General features: G+C 45.5%; 1 protein-coding gene across 3 annotated transcripts in view; it reads right to left on the minus strand.

The window, feature by feature from the left end:
- Nucleotides 1-17,788, minus strand: part of LOC115099044 (kelch-like protein 24) — a 130,221-nt gene that overhangs the window by 55,275 nt on the left and 57,158 nt on the right. For all 3 annotated transcript variants that reach the window (XM_029616310.1, XM_029616311.1, XM_029616314.1), the window contains one exon: nt 16,367-17,377. In XM_029616310.1, coding sequence (XP_029472170.1) covers nt 16,367-17,286 — 920 coding nt within the window. In that variant the 5' untranslated portion in view covers nt 17,287-17,377. The remainder of the gene's footprint in view (nt 1-16,366; nt 17,378-17,788) is intronic.

Consider the following 17,788-nt stretch of genomic DNA (forward strand, 5'->3'; position numbering starts at 1 on the left):
CTACAAAATCCGTGGAGATATACGTCCACGGCTTCACTGGGATAGGCAAGGGTTGTAGCAGTCCTCTTGGTTTCCCGACGAGCGGTTTCTGTAGTGCTCCCTCCAACCACTGTCTCCATTCTTCCAGGGCAAGTTTTACGGTGAGGAGTTCTTTGTCCCCGATACAGTAATTACTCTCGGCCGGGGAAAACTTCCGTGAGTAGTAAGAACACGGGAGAAGTTGTCCTGTGTCGGAGTGTTGGCTCAGAACTGCTCCGACTGCCAGCTTCGAGGCGTCGACCTCCACCACAAATGGTCGACTGGGGTCAGGATGGCGGAGGCATGTGTCTAGCAGGAAGGAATTCTTAAGGTCCTCGAAGGCTTGGCAGGCTTGGATGGTGAGCTTCACCCAGGAAGTTGGTACTCCCCCGGGAGGAGCCCGTAGGAGCCCAGCCGCTTGCGACTTAGGGGATTCACCCTGGAAGCCGGTGCTCCCCTGGGAGGAGCCCGTAGGAGCCCGGCCGCTGGGACTTAGGAGATCATGGAAGCTGGAGCTGAAGCAGACGGGCAGGGATCCAGAATCAGGCAGGAACTGAAGCTGGACAGGTTACTGGAACCAAGCAGGAACTGAAGCAGGACAGGTACTGGATCCAAGCTGGAACTTGAAAAGAGGCTCCCATTCTGTAGTCTTCCAGAGGTGTTATATGATTGGCTTTCAATATTAAATAATAAACTTAAATTCGTCTGTACTAGTGGACCTCTGTGTGTGTTCTTGGAGCAGCACCTTGAAGCTGATTTTTAAAGTTTCAACAGTCCTCCCAGTCATTAAATCAAATTTGAATGCACTATGATCATTGTTGCTGAGCGGCCCCCACCACCATTAACTCTAACACTAAATCATGCATACCATTAAGAATTAGTTCCAAATCGGTTCCCCCTCTTGTCAGTTCCTGGACCAACTGCTCCTTGTATCAGTCATTTATTTCTTCTAGAAACTTTACCTCTAGCATGTCCTGATATTAGATGTGCCCATTCAATACTGGAGAAATTGAAATATCCCATTATTACTGTGTGGCCAAATTTATTAGCTTCCCTAATCTCTGTTAGAATTTCATTGTCCATCTGTTCATTTTGGCCTGGTAGAGGACAGTATACCACCAGCGCTACACTCTTCCTCATCACACATGGATTTTCCACTCATAAGGATTCTATTGTGCATTTAGGAGATCATTTTAAAAGGAGATACACATGTAAATGTAACATACTATCGTAGCAATTTTAAAAAGCCATTTATGCACATAAAGGTCACTTACAGATTAATTTTCTATTGACAATTCAATGGCATATATTGTAGCAAATTTCAAAAGCCCACTTGCACATGTAAAGTGCATTTACAGATGTAAAACCCAATTTTCAGCATGAAAATGCTTTAAAAATCAGGCCCTAAGTCTCCTGCCATCCCTAACATAAAGTGCTCCCTCCCCACCAGATTAATATACCCTATCATTGTGATATAATTTGTACCCTGCTACAGCAGTGTAAGAAAATTGGTTTTTACCTGATAATTTTCATTCCTATAGTACCACAGATCAGTCCAGACCGTGGGTTATACCTCCCTTCCAGCAGATGGAGACAGAGAAAAACTTGAAGGGCACCCTCACTTAACCTGGTGTGCCTCCTGCATTCCTTCAGTATATCGAATAGCCAAGCAGAATAATAATTAACCATACTAGCAATGAATCAAGCAAGAACAGAACTGTAACCATAAATGGATAACATTGAAAACAATCTGTAGAGTTCTTTCTTAGTATGCTGCAATAAAATAACCAGATACTTGCGCGCGGACTCCTGAAATATAAACACCCAATGCCACCCACTCCTAGTCCTAGGGCGGGTGTTTGGACTGATCCGTGGTACTACAGGAACGAAAATTATCAGGTAAGAACCAATTTTCTTTTCCCTGTACGTACCCAGATCAGTCCAGACCGTGGGATGTACCAAAGCTTGCCTAAACCGGGTGGGACCTTGCGAGTCCCACGCGCAGCACACCAGACAAAATTGCAGCTTTCTGGAGCCTAAACGTCCAAACGGTAGTGGCAAGCAAAAGTATGGAGTGTCTTCCAAGTAGCAGCTCTACAAATCTCTTGGGGCAAAACAAACTGGCATTTGGCCCATGAAGCCGCTTGGGAATGAACAGAATGTACTTTCAGACCCTCCGGAACGGAATGACCTTTACAAATGTACGCGGATGAAATCGCTTCTCTCAACCAGCGTGCAATCGTTGTCTTAGAAGCTTTTTGACCTCTCCTGGGACCACTCCAAAGGACAAATAAATGATCCGACAGCCTGAAAGAATTTGTGCTCTCCAAACAGCACAACAAAGATCGCCGCACATCTAAGCGATGAAGCTCCTTCGTGTGTGGATCGTCCGCTAATGAATTTGGAAATGCCGGAAGCTCAACCAAATGGAAAGTCGAGACCACCTTTGGCAAAAAAGATGGGACCATAGGAAGAGAAACCCCAGAGTTAGAAATTCTCAAAAAAGGGTCCCTACAAGAGAGAGCCTGCAACTCAGAAACTCTGCGAGCTGAGCAAATCACTACTAAGAACACAGTCTTCAACGTGAGGTCCTTTAACATCGCCTTTTTAATGGGCTCAAACGGCACCAAATTAAGACTCCACGATGGACATACAGGGGGGACAGGTGGCCTCAAATGCCTTACTCCTCTGAGAAAACGCACCACATCCGGATGTGACGCCACCGACATACCGAACAGAATACCTAGGACCACTACCTGAACCCGGAGGGAACTGAAAGACAAGCCCTTGGCCAAACCGCTCTGCAAAAAACTCAACATTTGAGCAATAGTAGCGTGTCTGGGCAGAATCTATCGCTCCCGACACCACGTCTCAAAAACTCTCCACACGCGAACGTATGATAGAGAGGTAGATGACTTCCTAGCTTGCAATAGCGAAGCGATGACCTCCTCCGATTACCCTTTTTTCCTCAATCTCCTCCTTTCAAAAGCCAGGTCGCTAGACAAAAGTGATCTGCCTGGTCGAAAAATATAGGACTCTGATGAAGAAGACGGGGCAGATGTCTGAGTTGCAGGGGACCGTCCACGGCCTGATTGATTAAGTCTGTGAACCACAGAAGCTGGGGCCACTCTGGAGCCACTAGGATGATGCTCCCTGGGTAAACCTCTATCCTGCGAAGAACCTTGCCCATCAACAGCCAAGAAGGAAACACGTACAGAAGAACTGAGGCCAGCCAGGGAAGCACCAGCGCATCGACTCCCTCTGCGCTGTGATTCCTTCGGCGACTGAAGAATTGCGGAACCTTGGCACTGTCCCGCGTTGCCATCAGGTCCATGTGAGGAGTTCCCCACCTGCGGGAAATTACATAAGCAAGTTTGCTTACCGTAAACGGTGTTTCTGTAGATAGCAGGATAAATTAGCCATGCTGTCATAGGATCTGTCAATCAGGTCCAGGAGGCGGAGCTTGTCAAAGCAGAGATCAGAGCTTTGCTCTCTGTGGCTGCGTGTGTGTTCCCGTGCAGGAAATTAACGGAATCTCCTCAGTCTGTGATTAAGCCTTAGTGTAGTCGAAGACTTGGTGACTGCCAGGGAGGAGGGTGGGTCAGCATGGCTAATTCATCCTGCTATCTACGGAAACACCGTTTACGGTAAGCAAACTTGCTTTTTCCCGTCGATAGCAGGGCTGAATTAGCCATGCTGTCATGGGAGTCCCAAGCTCCCGATCACGTTGTTTTTGATATATATGTTTGTACGTGATCTTTGACAGTGTGGCAGTCACCGTGGACAGGAGGATAGAGATTGCAGGACTGCTTGCCCTATCTTCGCATCCGTGGCTGCTTGTTGATCAAGGCAGTAGTGAGATGTGAAGGTATGGAGCGATGACCAAGTAGCTGCCTTGCAAATGTCTATGGGTTGCACATTCCTTAGGTGTGCCAATGAGGCTGCTACTGCTCTGACTTGGTGAGCTTTCGGCTCTGAATGTAGTTGTAGTTTCTGTTTATGGTAACAGAATTTGATGCACTGTGCTATCCAGCTGGAGATGGTATGTTTAGCCACTGGTAATCCAGGTGCCTTTGGGTCAAAGGAGACAAAGAGTTGAGAAACATGGGAGTCCAAGTTTGTCCTTTCTTTGTAGTATGCAAAAGCTCTTTACAATCTAGTGTGTGCAGTAGTTTTTCCCTATCATTTGCATGAGGTTTAGGGAAAAAGGTGGGTAATTCCATGGTCTGATTGAGATGGAATTGGGAAACCACTTTTGGTAGGAAGGAAGGGTGAGTTCGGAGAACTACCTTTTGGTGATGAAATTGCAAATATGGAGAATAATGGACCAAGGCCTGCAATTCACTAACTCTCCGTGCTGATGTTACTGCAACCAAGAATACCACTTTCCATGTGAGGTATTTAATATGTGCCGAGTCCATGGGTTCAAATGGGGAAAGTATGAGCTGTTCCAGAACTATGTTGAGGTTCCATGGAACCGGAGGTTTAGAGATCGGAGGACGAATGTGAGTTAGCCCCTTAATGAAACGAGATAGTAAGGGATGATTGGATATAGGAATATTGTTAACTGGTCTATGATATGCCCCTATGGCACTCAGATGAACTCTGATGGATGATGTTGCTAGACCCGCTGTATATAGTGTATGAAGATAATCAATGAGCAGTCTAATAGTGGTACACCTTTGGAAATGCACCAGGTAGAGTAACATTTCCATTTATAGCTATAATTTTTCCTCGTTGAGAGTTTCCTGGATTCTAACAAGATGAATTGTGCCAAGGTGGAAACTCCCTGTTCTGTTAGAAGGAGCCTCTCAATCCCCATGCTGTCAAGTGGAGAGATGAGTGTAGCGGGTGTAGAAGCGTCCCTTGATCTTGGCAGAGAAGATCCTGACGATTCCGTAATCGAATTGGATCCATGATGGATAGTCGGAGAAGGAAACTGTACCACGGTTGCCTCGGCCAAGCCGGGGCTATGAGTATCAGTTGAGCTTTGTCTGCTATGCACTTTTGAATTGTCCTTGTTATGAGTGGTATGGGAGGAAAAGTGTACAGGAAGCCTGTCGTCCACGGGATAAGGAAGGCATCTTGGGCGATCCTAAATTGGCTTGGTCTTATCGAGCAGAATTTGGGAACTTGAGCATTGATCTCCGTTGCAAAGAGATCTATCGAAGGCGACCCCCACTGCATGAATATGTCTTGGGCTATTTCTGTATTGAGTGCCCACTCGTGAGGATGAAAGATGCGGCTTAGCTTGTCCGCTCTTGTGTTTGCAACTCCTGGTAGGTAAGATGCCTGGAGATGTATGCAATTTCGATGAGCATGTTCGAAGATTGTCAGGGTCTCCTTGCAAAGGGACCATGAACCGGACCCTCCTTGTTTGTTGATGTAAAACATCGCAACTTGGTTGTCCGTGTAGATCATGACCCTGCGTCCTTTCAGGTGGTCTTGGAACACTCGTAATGCATTCCGAATCGCTCTGAGTTCCAATAAATTTATTTGCAAGTTTTGTTCCGAGATTGTCCATATCCCTTGTGTTTCGTAAATCTCGAGGTGTGCACCCCAGCCCTTGCGAGACGCATCTGTGGTTAATACTGCGTTGTGAGGAGGGGAACTGAACAATGCTCCCTTGGATAGGGTGGAGTCTAGAAGCCACCATGTTATATCTTTTCTCATTTCGGCAGTCAATGATAACTTCTGTGTCAATGGTTGCGAGTGCTGTTTCCATTGATGTTTCAAGCCCCATTGCAGGCATCTCATGTGTAGCCTGGTGTTGGGAACCATGAAATTTGCCGCTGCTATGTGGCCGAGGAATGTAACAGAAGATGGAATTGTGATATTCTGTCGCTTGGTAGGTATGCCCTGTTGAGCGTAGTGTCCAGGCATGCTCCTATGAACTGTAACTGTTGTGTTGGTTGTAGGTGTGATTTCTGAAAACTGATCACCAATCCTAATTCTTGCAAGCATTGTATCACTCGATGGAGGTGCTCGAGTAAGATGTTTGGAGTTGAGGCGATTATGAGCCAATCATCCAGATATGGAAAGATGGTTATACCTTGTTGTCTGAGATGAGCCACCACTACTACCATGCATTTGGTGAACACCCTGGGTGCAGCCGATAGTCCAAAGGGGAGAACTTTGTACTGGTAGTGTTGATGCCTGTAGCAAAAGCATAGGTAATGCCACGAGGATGGATGGATTGGAATGTGTGTGTAAGCATCCTTCAGGTCGATAGAACACATCCAATCGTTGGTTTGAATCAGAGGAAGGATTGATTTCAACGATACCATTTTGAATTTCTCTTTGGTGAGAATTCCCTTAGGTCTAGGATGGGGCGAAGGCCACCCAACTTCTTGGGTATGAGGAAGTATGGGGAATAAAATCCTACTGATTGGGTTCCCGGGTAAATTTGTCGAATTGCTTGTTTGCGAAGCAAAGCAATTTCCTCCCCCAGTTGTGGTTGGAAGTTGTGAATCTTGAAAGTGGAAAGATGAGGTAATATGGGTTTTGTGACAAATTGGAGTTGGTAGCCGTGACGTACTTTCTCCAAAACCCATTGATCGGATGTTATTCTCTCCCAGGCTGCCAGGCAGGAATGAATCCTGCCGGGTGGTGCTTGATGTTGTGGTGGTGGCTGGGTAACTAAAAGGATGAAGTTGCTTTCACTGCAGTAGCCGGCTGTTGTGCCTGCTGTCTCTGGTTACATAGTTTACCTCTACGTTGGTTTGAGGTATTCTGTTGTGGAGCAGGACGTTGGTATGCAGGGTAAGCCTGTGTCCGAAAGGACTGGTAAGATCTGTAGGGTCTCTTGGCATATGATTGCCTACGAGTAGATCCAATATAACAACGTGTGGTCGAATAGTTAGGATGTGATATTAATGATTGTACTGCTAGAGCTTCTTCCTTAAGTTTACCTACTGTGTCCTGAAATCGTTCTCCGAACAGGTTATCTCCTGTATGGGAGGTTTGTTAGTTTTTCGTGCAAATCTTCACGTATCGAACTTGAGCGTAACCATGCTAGTCTGCGGGCTGCAATTGCTGTTGCCGATGCCCTAGACGTTGTTTCACATGCTTCATAGATTGACCTCAAAACGTGTCGGGAACACTCTTTCATGTCATGAAGAGGCGGAGGTATCTGATCCGCAGTCGAAGAAAGCATACCTTTTATAGCCTGTATGCACTCATATAGGTATTGTACCATGTAGAACTGATGGTGCATAATTCAGGCATTCAACATTGAGTTATGGTATATTTTCCTGCCAAACTCATCTAAATATTTGTTGTCTTTCCCTGGTGGGTATGAAGAATATGACTTTGTTTTCTTAAATCTTTGCATCGCCAACTCTACTACAATTGAAGCATGAGGTAATTGTGGTACAGAGTACGGTGATGTTTTCCTCATACGAAATTTTATGTCCGTTTTTCTGGAAACCGCTGCGATTGCGTAAGGTGTTTCCCAGGATTTCTGTAAGACTGAATGCAGGAGTTCTTGTGGTGGAAGAGATGTTGGTTCCCCTAGAGTATCAAAAATCTTTAGGAGACCTAGGGTTTCTGACCTAGGGTCTGTCTCTTTTTGGACCTCTAGATGCAGTATTGTACCCAATTTTTCTAGAAATTTTGGGTATGTAAGGTCTTCTGGAGGGGAATATGGCTCCTGAGGTTGTTCCTGCGGATCCGATGGGAATCCCGCAGATGATGATGTTTGTGGTGAAGGAGAATCAAAAGATGTATCCTGTTTATAATTTGGTGAAGCTGGTCGGTTTGCTATGGGAGATGTCGGAGGCTCCACCGACGGTTCTCTATTAGTCTGCGCTTATGTTCCGGAGAACTGTCATCAGCAATATTAGTCATTTTGAATGATGACTGAAGAGTTTCATAAAAACCTGCTAAGGATTGGGACAATTGATAAAATGCCTCTTTTGTACGAGGGGGCATTATTGTACGATCATCTGGTTTTTGTGACTCACATGCTTTATGGTGCACTGGAGTATTCTGAGGTAAAGTAGGGTATACTTTATGGTCTTTCTGTTTTTTGTCGCATATTTTGTCCCTCGAATCCTCTGAAGCTGTAGAAGCGGTAGAGGAAGCAACTTGTATTACCTCTGTGGGAGAAGGTATTTGAAGTTGGTATATGAGATGATTTAGAAGTCGAAGGGCTTATTTCCCATGTTGCACTGCTCTTTGCCGACTTTTTGTGGTGGGAGTGTCGTGAGTGCTTCTGATAATAGTGTGACGACAAGTCTGTATGACTTCTCCGTGAAGACGGTGATCGTTTTCTACGTTTTATTGTAAACTCTGTTGAATTATCTCCCGAAGAAAGGGAAGTACCCGAACGAGGTGAGGTTATTGATGGAGAGGCTGAAGAAGACCTTTGTGAGGGTCCACGTCTTCGTTTCAACTCATTTTCTAATACTTGAGATGGGTGTTCATGTGTCTTATGCGCGGATTTGGATTTATGCGCGGATCTAGACTTGTGCGCATATCTTTCTGTTTCTGTATGTGCAAGAGTGATCGGCGCCAATGTCTCTGGCGCCGTGCGCATAGATATGGTTGGCGCTGGGCACACAGGTGGTGTCAGTGCCGTGCGCGTAGAGTTTTCTTTGGTTGTGCGCACAGACTGCTTTGGCACCTTGTGCGCAGAAATCTTCTGCGCGTTGCGTGCAGGGTCCTTCGGCACCATGCGCACAAGTGTCTTCGGCGCCATGCGCATAGAAATGTTGTGCTCCAATACTTCTTCAGGCGTCGAAGTGTTATGCGCCAACACTTTTGTATGCGCATAAGGCGCCTTAGGCGCAGAAGTTTTAGGCGCCAAGATTTTTGGCGCCAATGTGTCCTATGCTGGCGATTCTGGCTCTTTGGATTTTTGAAAATCCGATGGCCTTTGTCGGCTTGCCACATCCTTACCTCCAAGATTGGAGGATTGAGGATCCCACGATGATGCCCTCTTTTTTGAGGGAGCCGGTAAAATCGCAGGGCCAGGCGACGAATGAGCCTCCGATAGCTCCAGTGAGGCATAAAGTTCCTGAAGCCTGTAGGCCCTTTGCTTCAGTGCTCTGGGTGACATCCTTGAGCAAAATTCACAATCTTCCCGATTGTGATCTGATCCTAAGCATCGGTAACATCGGTCATGGCCATCCGTGACCAACATTACCTTGCTGCAATTATAGGGCTTAAACCCCGATTTTGACATGTTTTGTTTTATTAACGCTAAGGAGAAGAACAGCTCCACGTGCGATCCCGTGCGCGGAAAGAACAGACTGATGAGATTCCGTTACTTTCCTGCGCGGGAACACACGTGCAGCCGCAGAGAGCAAAGCTCTGATCTCTGCTTTGACAAGCTCCGTCTCCCGGACCTGATTGACAGATCCCATGACAGCATGGCTAATTCAGCCCTGCTATCGACGGAAACCATCGCTTGGTCCGAGAGCTCCCACTCTCCGTGGTCGATGCGCCTTCGACTTAGGAAATCCGCTTGTACGTTGTCCTTCCCAGCTATGTGAGATACCGCCAGAAGCGCAAGATTTTGTTCCGCCCAAGCCATAAGGTGCTTTGCCTTGTCGGCTACAACTTGGCTCCGAGTGCCTCCTTGACAGCTGATGTAGGCCACTGTTGTTGCATTGTTGGAGAGGACGCAAACTGCCTGATTGCAAATGCACGGAAGGAAATGTTGTAACGCCAGGCGAACCGCTCTGGTTTCCAGCCGATTGACTGACCATTGGGATTCCTCCCGTGACCAGTTGCCCTGCACCGAATGACAGTGGCAGACAGCTCCCCCACCGGAGAGACTGGCATCCGTGGTCACCACTATCGAGTTTGGGACCTCCATATCCACTCCATGAGACAAGTGGAGCGGGCACAGCCACCACCCAAGACTGGACCTGGCATGATCTGTAAGCAGCAGAGAAAACCGAAACTCTACTGACTTGGGATCCCAGCGGGAAAGCAACACTCTTAACGCTCATATGAGCAAAAGCCATCGAGCTGAGAACTTGAAGATAGTCCCAAGCTGTGGGTAGCGGGAGTGACAACACGCGACAAACTTGATCCATTAATTTGTGCATCCAATCCGGCGGGAGAAACACCTTCCCGACAGTGGTATCGAACCGAGCTCCCAGAAAATTCAGCATTTGAGAAGGAACAAGAGAGCTCTTGGCCTGATTGATCACCCAACCGAGCGATTCCAAAAGACCAGTCACCTTGTGGATAACTTCTACACAGAGCTCTCTTAACTTTGCTCTGATAAGCCAATCGTCCAGGTATGGATGAATGAGAAGGCCTTGTCTCCGTAGGGCTCCTGCCACAACCACCATCACCTTGGTGAATGTCTGGGGCGCAGTTGCGAGACCGAATGGTAGGGCACAGAATTGGTAATGCATTCCCAAGACCATGAAGCAAAGAAACTTCTGATGATCCTCTTGAATCGGAATGTGCAAGCATGCCTCCATGAGATCTAGAGAGGCCAAAAATTCACCCTTATGGACCGCCGCTATGACGGAGCGTAGCGTTTCCATCCGAAAATGTGGGACCTTGAGAGATTTGTTCACCTTCTTGTGATCCAAGATCGGTCAGAAGGACTCGTCCTTCTTCGGGACTACCAAGTAGATGGGAGTATCTCCCCGTTCTCCAGTACTCCGGAGGGACTGGTTTCACTGCTCCGAGAGCAAGTAATCGCTCAAGAGTCTGAAGAACAATGTCCCACTTTCCCCTCGCTCCACAGGGGGACACTAGAAAGGAGTCTGAGAGGACAAGCAAATTCCAAAACGTAGCCTTGTTCTATTATGCTTAGCACCCACTGATCGGAAGTAATTCTGGCCCATGCCTCGTAAAACTGGGACAGGCGACCCCCAACCCAAGGGATTGAGAGATGGGCCGGCCCCATCTCATTGTGGAGTTTTGGAGGCAAGGGAGGAGGCAGAACCTCCCTCACGGGAGGGCCTGCATCCGCGAAAGGATGAGTTCCAAGGCTGGGACCGGCCACAGGCTGATGCTGTCCCACCGATTGTGGTCGGTTCTGCCGAAACCAATGCTGCCCCCGAAAGTGAGAGCGGGAAGATGGAAACCCTCTGGAGGCTCTTGGCCTGTCCTCCGGCAACTTATGAACTTTATTCTCACCCAGAGACTTTATCAACTTCTCCAAATCATCACCAAAAAGAAAACCACCTTTAAATGGAAGAGCCCCAAGCTGGGCCTTGGAGAAAACATCCACTGACCAGTTGCGCAACCACAGAAGATGCCTCGCTGACACTGACGACATGGTGCGCGAAGAAGTACGGAGAAGGTCGTACAGTGCATCGGAGCCATATGCTACCACAGCCTCCAGCTGCTCCGCCTGTTCTGCCTCCCCCGGAGGGAGATTTCTAGATGTCAGCAATTGCTGTACCCAGCGCAGGCTGGCCCGCAGCATGTAACTACTACAGACCACCGCTCGAATACCCAAGGCTGACACCTCAAAAATGCGCTTTAGCAGGACCTCGAGCTTCTGATCTTGAAGATCCTTGAGAGCCGCTGATCCAGCTACTGGAATGGTGATCTGCTTCACAACCGCCAAAACGGAAGCGTCCATCTTAGGGGATCACAGAAGCTCCAACGACTTGTCGAGCAAAGGATAAAGCTTATCCATAGCCCGACCAACCCTCAGACCAGCATCTGGAGCATCCCACTCCCTGGTCATCAGCTGCTGCAGCATGGGATGAAAAGGAAAAGCTTGGGTCGGTACTCGCAACCCCGCCAGGACCGGATCCACTGAATCCTGCGGCGGGACATGCGGGGGAATCTCTACCCCCAGCTCTGCAAGGACCGAAGGAATAAGGGGTTCCAACTCCTCTCTTTGGAACAGATGAACCACTTTCGGATCATTGCCATCCAATGGGGTCTGTTTCCCCTGATCCTCTTCCGATGCCCCCCCCCCCCCACAGGGGGGAAGGAGAGGCTACTGCGCCTGCGGCCGCACTGCCCAGAACCTCCGGAGTGGCCGTTCCTCCTGAAACCGAAGACCCTTTTAACTTCGTGACCCTCAGAGACGCGGTCACATCCGTGCGCTTGGCAACCTTGGGGGGAGGTCCCTGTATAGGTCTCACTGGCAAAGCACCACTCTGCAAAGACCGAGAAGCCAAAAAGGCTTTATGCATCAGAAGAACAAAATCTAAAGAAAAAGAGTTTGAATCCACATCATCCCCACCAGGGGCATCAGGATCCTCCTGGAAAAAATCCTGGTCTGGATCAGAAGTATCCACAGGACTGGCAGAGACCGGCGACAGTGCTGGGGGAAGCTCCCCCGCCCCATAGCCCTTGCCTGAGCCTCAGCAAAGGTATTCAAAATGGCTGCCGTCCCTGCACTGAGGGGAAACGGGTCAGCCCGAGGATCCCGCGGAGCAGCCAGTTTTTGAGCCCCTTAGGGCTTTGGCAATGCTGCAGACTCAGAAAAATAGCTGCCTTCCCCTCCAGGGAGGCAGCGAGAGCAAATGCCGGCCCGGGAAAGCCGCAAGGAGGACTCCCTGCAAGCCACACATAAAGATGGCTGCGGCATTGTGGTGAGTCCAAAAACGGCAAAAGAACGGCGAAAACGCAGCGAAAATGCGGTGAAATTGCACGAAAACGCGGCAAAATGGACGCAGAGTTGTCCCCAAATGCAACTGACCAAAAAAGAAAACTTAAAAAAAAAAAATTATTTTTTTTTAAATGCTGAAAATGGCCACGGGGTAAGAGAAGGACTGGACCACCTTCCCCAGCCTCTTACCTGGCTGGAGCCCCATGGGGTAACCAACCCCAGCTCCAATAATCTGCCACCAGAGGGGATGACCCTGAAGGATCTAACAACCCCTGGGAGGATTAGCAAAGCACTGCCATTCTGCTGAAGCACCTTTTTTTTTTTTTGCTTGATTCAAAACTTTACTGCAGATAACCAAAGCCTGTCTCTGCAACTTGATTTTTTTTTTTTTTTAAAGGGATAGCCTAAACCCCAGAAACAGGGCAAGACTGCAGGGTTTGCACCACCTCCATCTGCTGGAGACAGAGAAATACTGAAGGGATGCAGGAGGCACACCAGGTTAAGTGAGGGTGCCCTTCAAGTTTTTCTCTGTCTCCATCTGCTGGAAGGGAGGCATAACCCACAGTCTGGACTGATCCAAATACATACAGGGAACCCATTGGTTATCCTCCTTCCACCAGGTTTCTGAGATGCCAATTATGTCTGTCTATTCATTCAGTGCTATATGCACTCTAACTCTCCCATCTTACTTTTTAGACTTCTGTTTTTGGTTGATATAAATCTGCTTTTCACTTGACAGGGGTAATCTTTCAACTCAGGTGGTTCTTTACTGCTCTATTTCCTTTCTGAAAGTTAGCACCAGCAGCCTGGTTCCACCCTGGTTAAGGTGGAAGCCATCAATTTGGAATAGGCTCTTCATTCTCCAAAATGTTGCCCAGTTCCTAATAAAATGAAAGCCCTCTTCCCTGCATCGACACATTGAGATTCCAAAGCTCTGCCTGCCTCTGGTGTCCTGTGCATGGGACGGGCAGCATTTCAAGAGAATGCTACCCTGGAGGTTCTGGATTTCAATTTTCTAAGGGCCTGATTCACAAAGCATTTTCCCCATACATACAGAATGGGAAAAAAGACTTAGTGAATCACGTCCTAAGAGCTTAAATTTGGCTTCCAGAACCTTCCTCCCACGCTTTCCTATATCGTTGGTGCCCACGTTTAGCCTGACAGCTGGCTCCTCCCCAGCAATGTCTAAAATCTTATCTAGATGAAGCATTTATTTCATACATGCTAAAATGCTCCTTTCTGTGCACTGGAGTTCGCACAGCTCCAACAACTCATTTGGCTTCTGCTTCATCTGGAGTCAAAGGTCATTTAATATATACTCATATATATCCGGCTAGAATTTAGCTGGATAATTTAGGAGCATTTCAGAGGTGTATCTTGGAGGAGTTGAGTTTGCCAGCTAAGTTAACTGAATAATTCCGATATTCAGAGTTAGCTGAATGTCTTACTTTTAGATAACCGGCTATATTCAATAGTGCGGCTGCACTACTGAATATACCTCCAAAGTTAGCCGGATACGTTTATCCAACTAACTTTGTTATCCGGACTGTATCTGAATATGGACCTCATTATTTATAGCCAGTCATTTACATAATTACAATAAACAAAAATAAAATTCAACAAAAATACACAAATGTATTATTTTTAGAATGGAATGAATCACCTATGAAAATATATATCTTTATTATAAAAACAAATTGAAGATACACTGAAATATGCAAAAACTGTATTCCATCTTTACTTCTGATACAAATTGCCTCAGTAGTCTTCTCCTCCTAATGGTTTCAAAATTTGTCAACTCAATACCAAAATATCTGAAATGAAACAGATCTGCATCTCTTACAAAACAAAAAGTAATTTGAAAAAAGAGATAACAAAGCCAATATTTCTGCCTCTTTATGTTTTCTGATATACATTATTTTAATGTAACCAACAGACTCTTTGGTACATGGACATGCAATGCAATAAACAACATTTGGTGTATTGCAATTTATGAAATTTCTGATTGCAAACAATTTTCCTGACCTGTTGTTTTTAAATTCTTTTAACTTGTTTGAGTCTTGTTGATATACCGAGCACGAAGGGATTCCACAAGCTACTGGACCAAATAATCTTTCAAATTGTCAGATCAATAAGAATATAAGAAGTTGCCTTACTGATTCAAACCGATAGTCCATCAAGCCCAGCATCCTGTTTCTAACAGTGGCTAATCTAGGATACAATTACCTGGCAAGATCCCAAACCATAAATAGATCCCATGCTGCTATTGGTCAGTGATAAGTAGTGGCCATTCCCTAAGTCAATTTCATTAATAGCAGTTTATGGACATCATTTCCAGGAACTTATCAAAACCACCTATGATGGAATAGACCTCTATTGAGCTGAATTGTTAAAGGTTTGTGCCATTTTCACTCTTGTGCAAAACTTGGCTTAGATTTATCAATGAAAAAATCCCATTTTTAATTGGGAAAAACCTGGTGCAAGCCTTTTAATAAATCAGCCTCTACGTGGTTCTCACTTTTCAGTGGTTGTAACATCACCATTAAATGGATTGTCACTTCATTTAGAAACATCTATTTTAGAACAATTAGCATGCATTTGTACTATTTTCATTCTCTTTCTCTGTCCTTTATTATCTCTTCCTTTAAATTTTAAGTGGAAAAATTCTTTGCTTTCTGCTAGTATGTTTTGCTTTAAACTTATTTTTTCTCTGAGGAGTGGGCTGTACTCATTTGAAACTGCTTGTCAGTTTTGAGTAGATCGTGAATCTGCAAGCACAATCACTCCTAAACCTCTCCTTTCCGCCCCGCCCTTACATCCCGTCTTAATTCAGATATATTTCTTTACTTGCAGCTGAAAGTTCACCGAGCTCTATCTGCATACAGGAATATGCTGCATGAACAAAGATGCATGTATTCTACAAGATTTAGGTGTGCCAATCACAATAAATTATATGATTATAGGAATAAAATTCTCTAATCTAGATTATTGTAATTTGCTTACTTGGTCTACTGCTTTCTACTATTCGTCCCCTTCAAATCCTACAGAACACAGTGGCCAGAATCTTAACAGGCACTAAAAAGTACGAACACATAACCCCAATCTCTACACTGGCTTCCAATAAAATCCCAAATTGAATACAAGATACTTACCATTCTACACAAAATACTATACGAGGAGCAAACAGACTGGCTAAACACAGCAATCAAACTTCATGTTCCGCAGCGAAACTTACGCTCAGCCAACAAAGGCCTCTTAACAATCCCTTCAGTATGCTCTGCACAACTCACATTAGTCCGTGAATGTGCAATTTCACTCGCCAGCCCTAAACTTTGGAATGCACTCCCCACTGAATTACGATTACAACCAAGCTTAAAAACATTTAAGAAGGAGTTAAAAACCTGGCTCTTTACCAACGCCTAACAAGATTCACAATAAACCTTACGCATCCCCTCCCTCCTACTCTTACACTGCAAGACCTTTTTTTAATATTTATTTCTCTTAGTACTTATTGCTTTTTAATATTTGTCTTTTAATATGTAACTCGTAGCTAAATTTTTATAATGAATCTTATTGTAACTTGTACTTTACTTTTATCTCAAATCTTATTGTATTTTTATTAAGTTTTACTTTTACCTATATTTAAAGTTGTTAAACCGTTATGATGGCTAATTCGAATGACAGTATATAAAACCCAACAAATAAATAAAAAGAATAAATAAAATGCTTTGCTTACTCAACATGTCCTTTCTGCAAGATATCAACAACAGTAAATAATAATAGAAATGGAAGGAACCCTCTCACCTGCGGGGTCTAGTTCTTGGGGACATCATTTCATTCCCAAGTACATGATACCGTCGTGCTTCATGCAGCAGCTGATAACAATCCAGGGAATTCTGAATCAGCTGGTCTACCTCTACGGTCTGAACAAAGTAGTTTGGATGCAATAATGGAAGTCTGACATGCATCAGCAGTTCCTGCAGCATGGGCCGTCTCATGTCAACATGGTGGTACACCCAACGCATGACTGCTTCGAACACCATCTCTTCTTTACTGATAACCAATTCATCACTACAGATGTAATCAATAAGCTCGGCCTTGTCCAGCTCCAGAAACTCTTCATGTTGGGCCACAACCTCAAACGTCTGCTGTGCATAGCTTCTGCATTTGGTGAAGAGGGTTTTAAGTGAGTGTGTATCAGCAAAGCGCTGGATCCCAAGGCAGTTGCAAGGATCCAACTGCTCCTCCAGGAATTTGGCACAAGCATCACGTAGGACATTTATCTGAAAAAGACTTGATGTTTCAAAAATATATTGTACATTGTCGGTGGTGATTTTTACCTTCCCAGTGTAGACATACTGTAGAAAGCAATCCATAGCTTCAGCAAAAATCCCATTGATTTCCACTAACATCTCACGGCTTTCTCGATGATCGTTGCAGAACATGGCTCTGAAGTAGCTACTACAGGCAGAAAGAACAGCGCGATGGCAGGGAAACTCTCTCCCTTCCACACAAATGATGACATCAGTAAACAAGCGGCTATCCCGGAATTCATTAAATACCTGGAGGATGCTTTCTGCATGAGAAGATCCTGATGAGAAATCAAAGACTTCATGGCCTGTTAATGACTTCTGCTCCATTTCAAAAACTTTCCGCTTAGTTGCTGGGGAATCCCGGACCCCTACATCCTGTCTGTTTAGTCGCCGACCCAATATCAGCACCATTTTCAGGCTTGCTCCCTACTCAGTTAAGGAAAGGCTGCTTCCTCCACTGATTGTGCAGCACAACTGGAGATCGTCTCTGCTGCTGGCTAAACTGTAGGACAAAAGATTAATACAAGTCAATACCAAACCCTGTCACAGCTCTATTCCACTATAAAAAGATTAGCAAACTAAGAGCCTCATTTACTAAGCATTTTTCCCATAGATACAGAATGGGAGAAAAGCCTTAGTAAATCAGGCCCTAAATTTTTAAAACAATAAAGAAAGAAATAGTAACCACAATTGTCTAATTTACTGTTTCTTTCCACAGATTCTCCCCATGAGCAGCACCTGTATAAGAGGCTTTTCACAAAATCTAGATTTTGAAAAAGCACACATTCAATACCCCAGCCATCACCAGAATCATCTAACACCTCTTTGTTAGCCTTCCAAGAAAGAATGGGCAAATTCCCTTCTCAAAACATTATTGTTATTACATTATTAGCATCCATTTGGCAGGGTGAAA

Source organism: Rhinatrema bivittatum, chromosome 9 (genome assembly GCF_901001135.1).
Source record: "Rhinatrema bivittatum chromosome 9, aRhiBiv1.1, whole genome shotgun sequence".
Lineage (NCBI taxonomy): Eukaryota > Metazoa > Chordata > Amphibia > Gymnophiona > Rhinatrematidae > Rhinatrema > Rhinatrema bivittatum.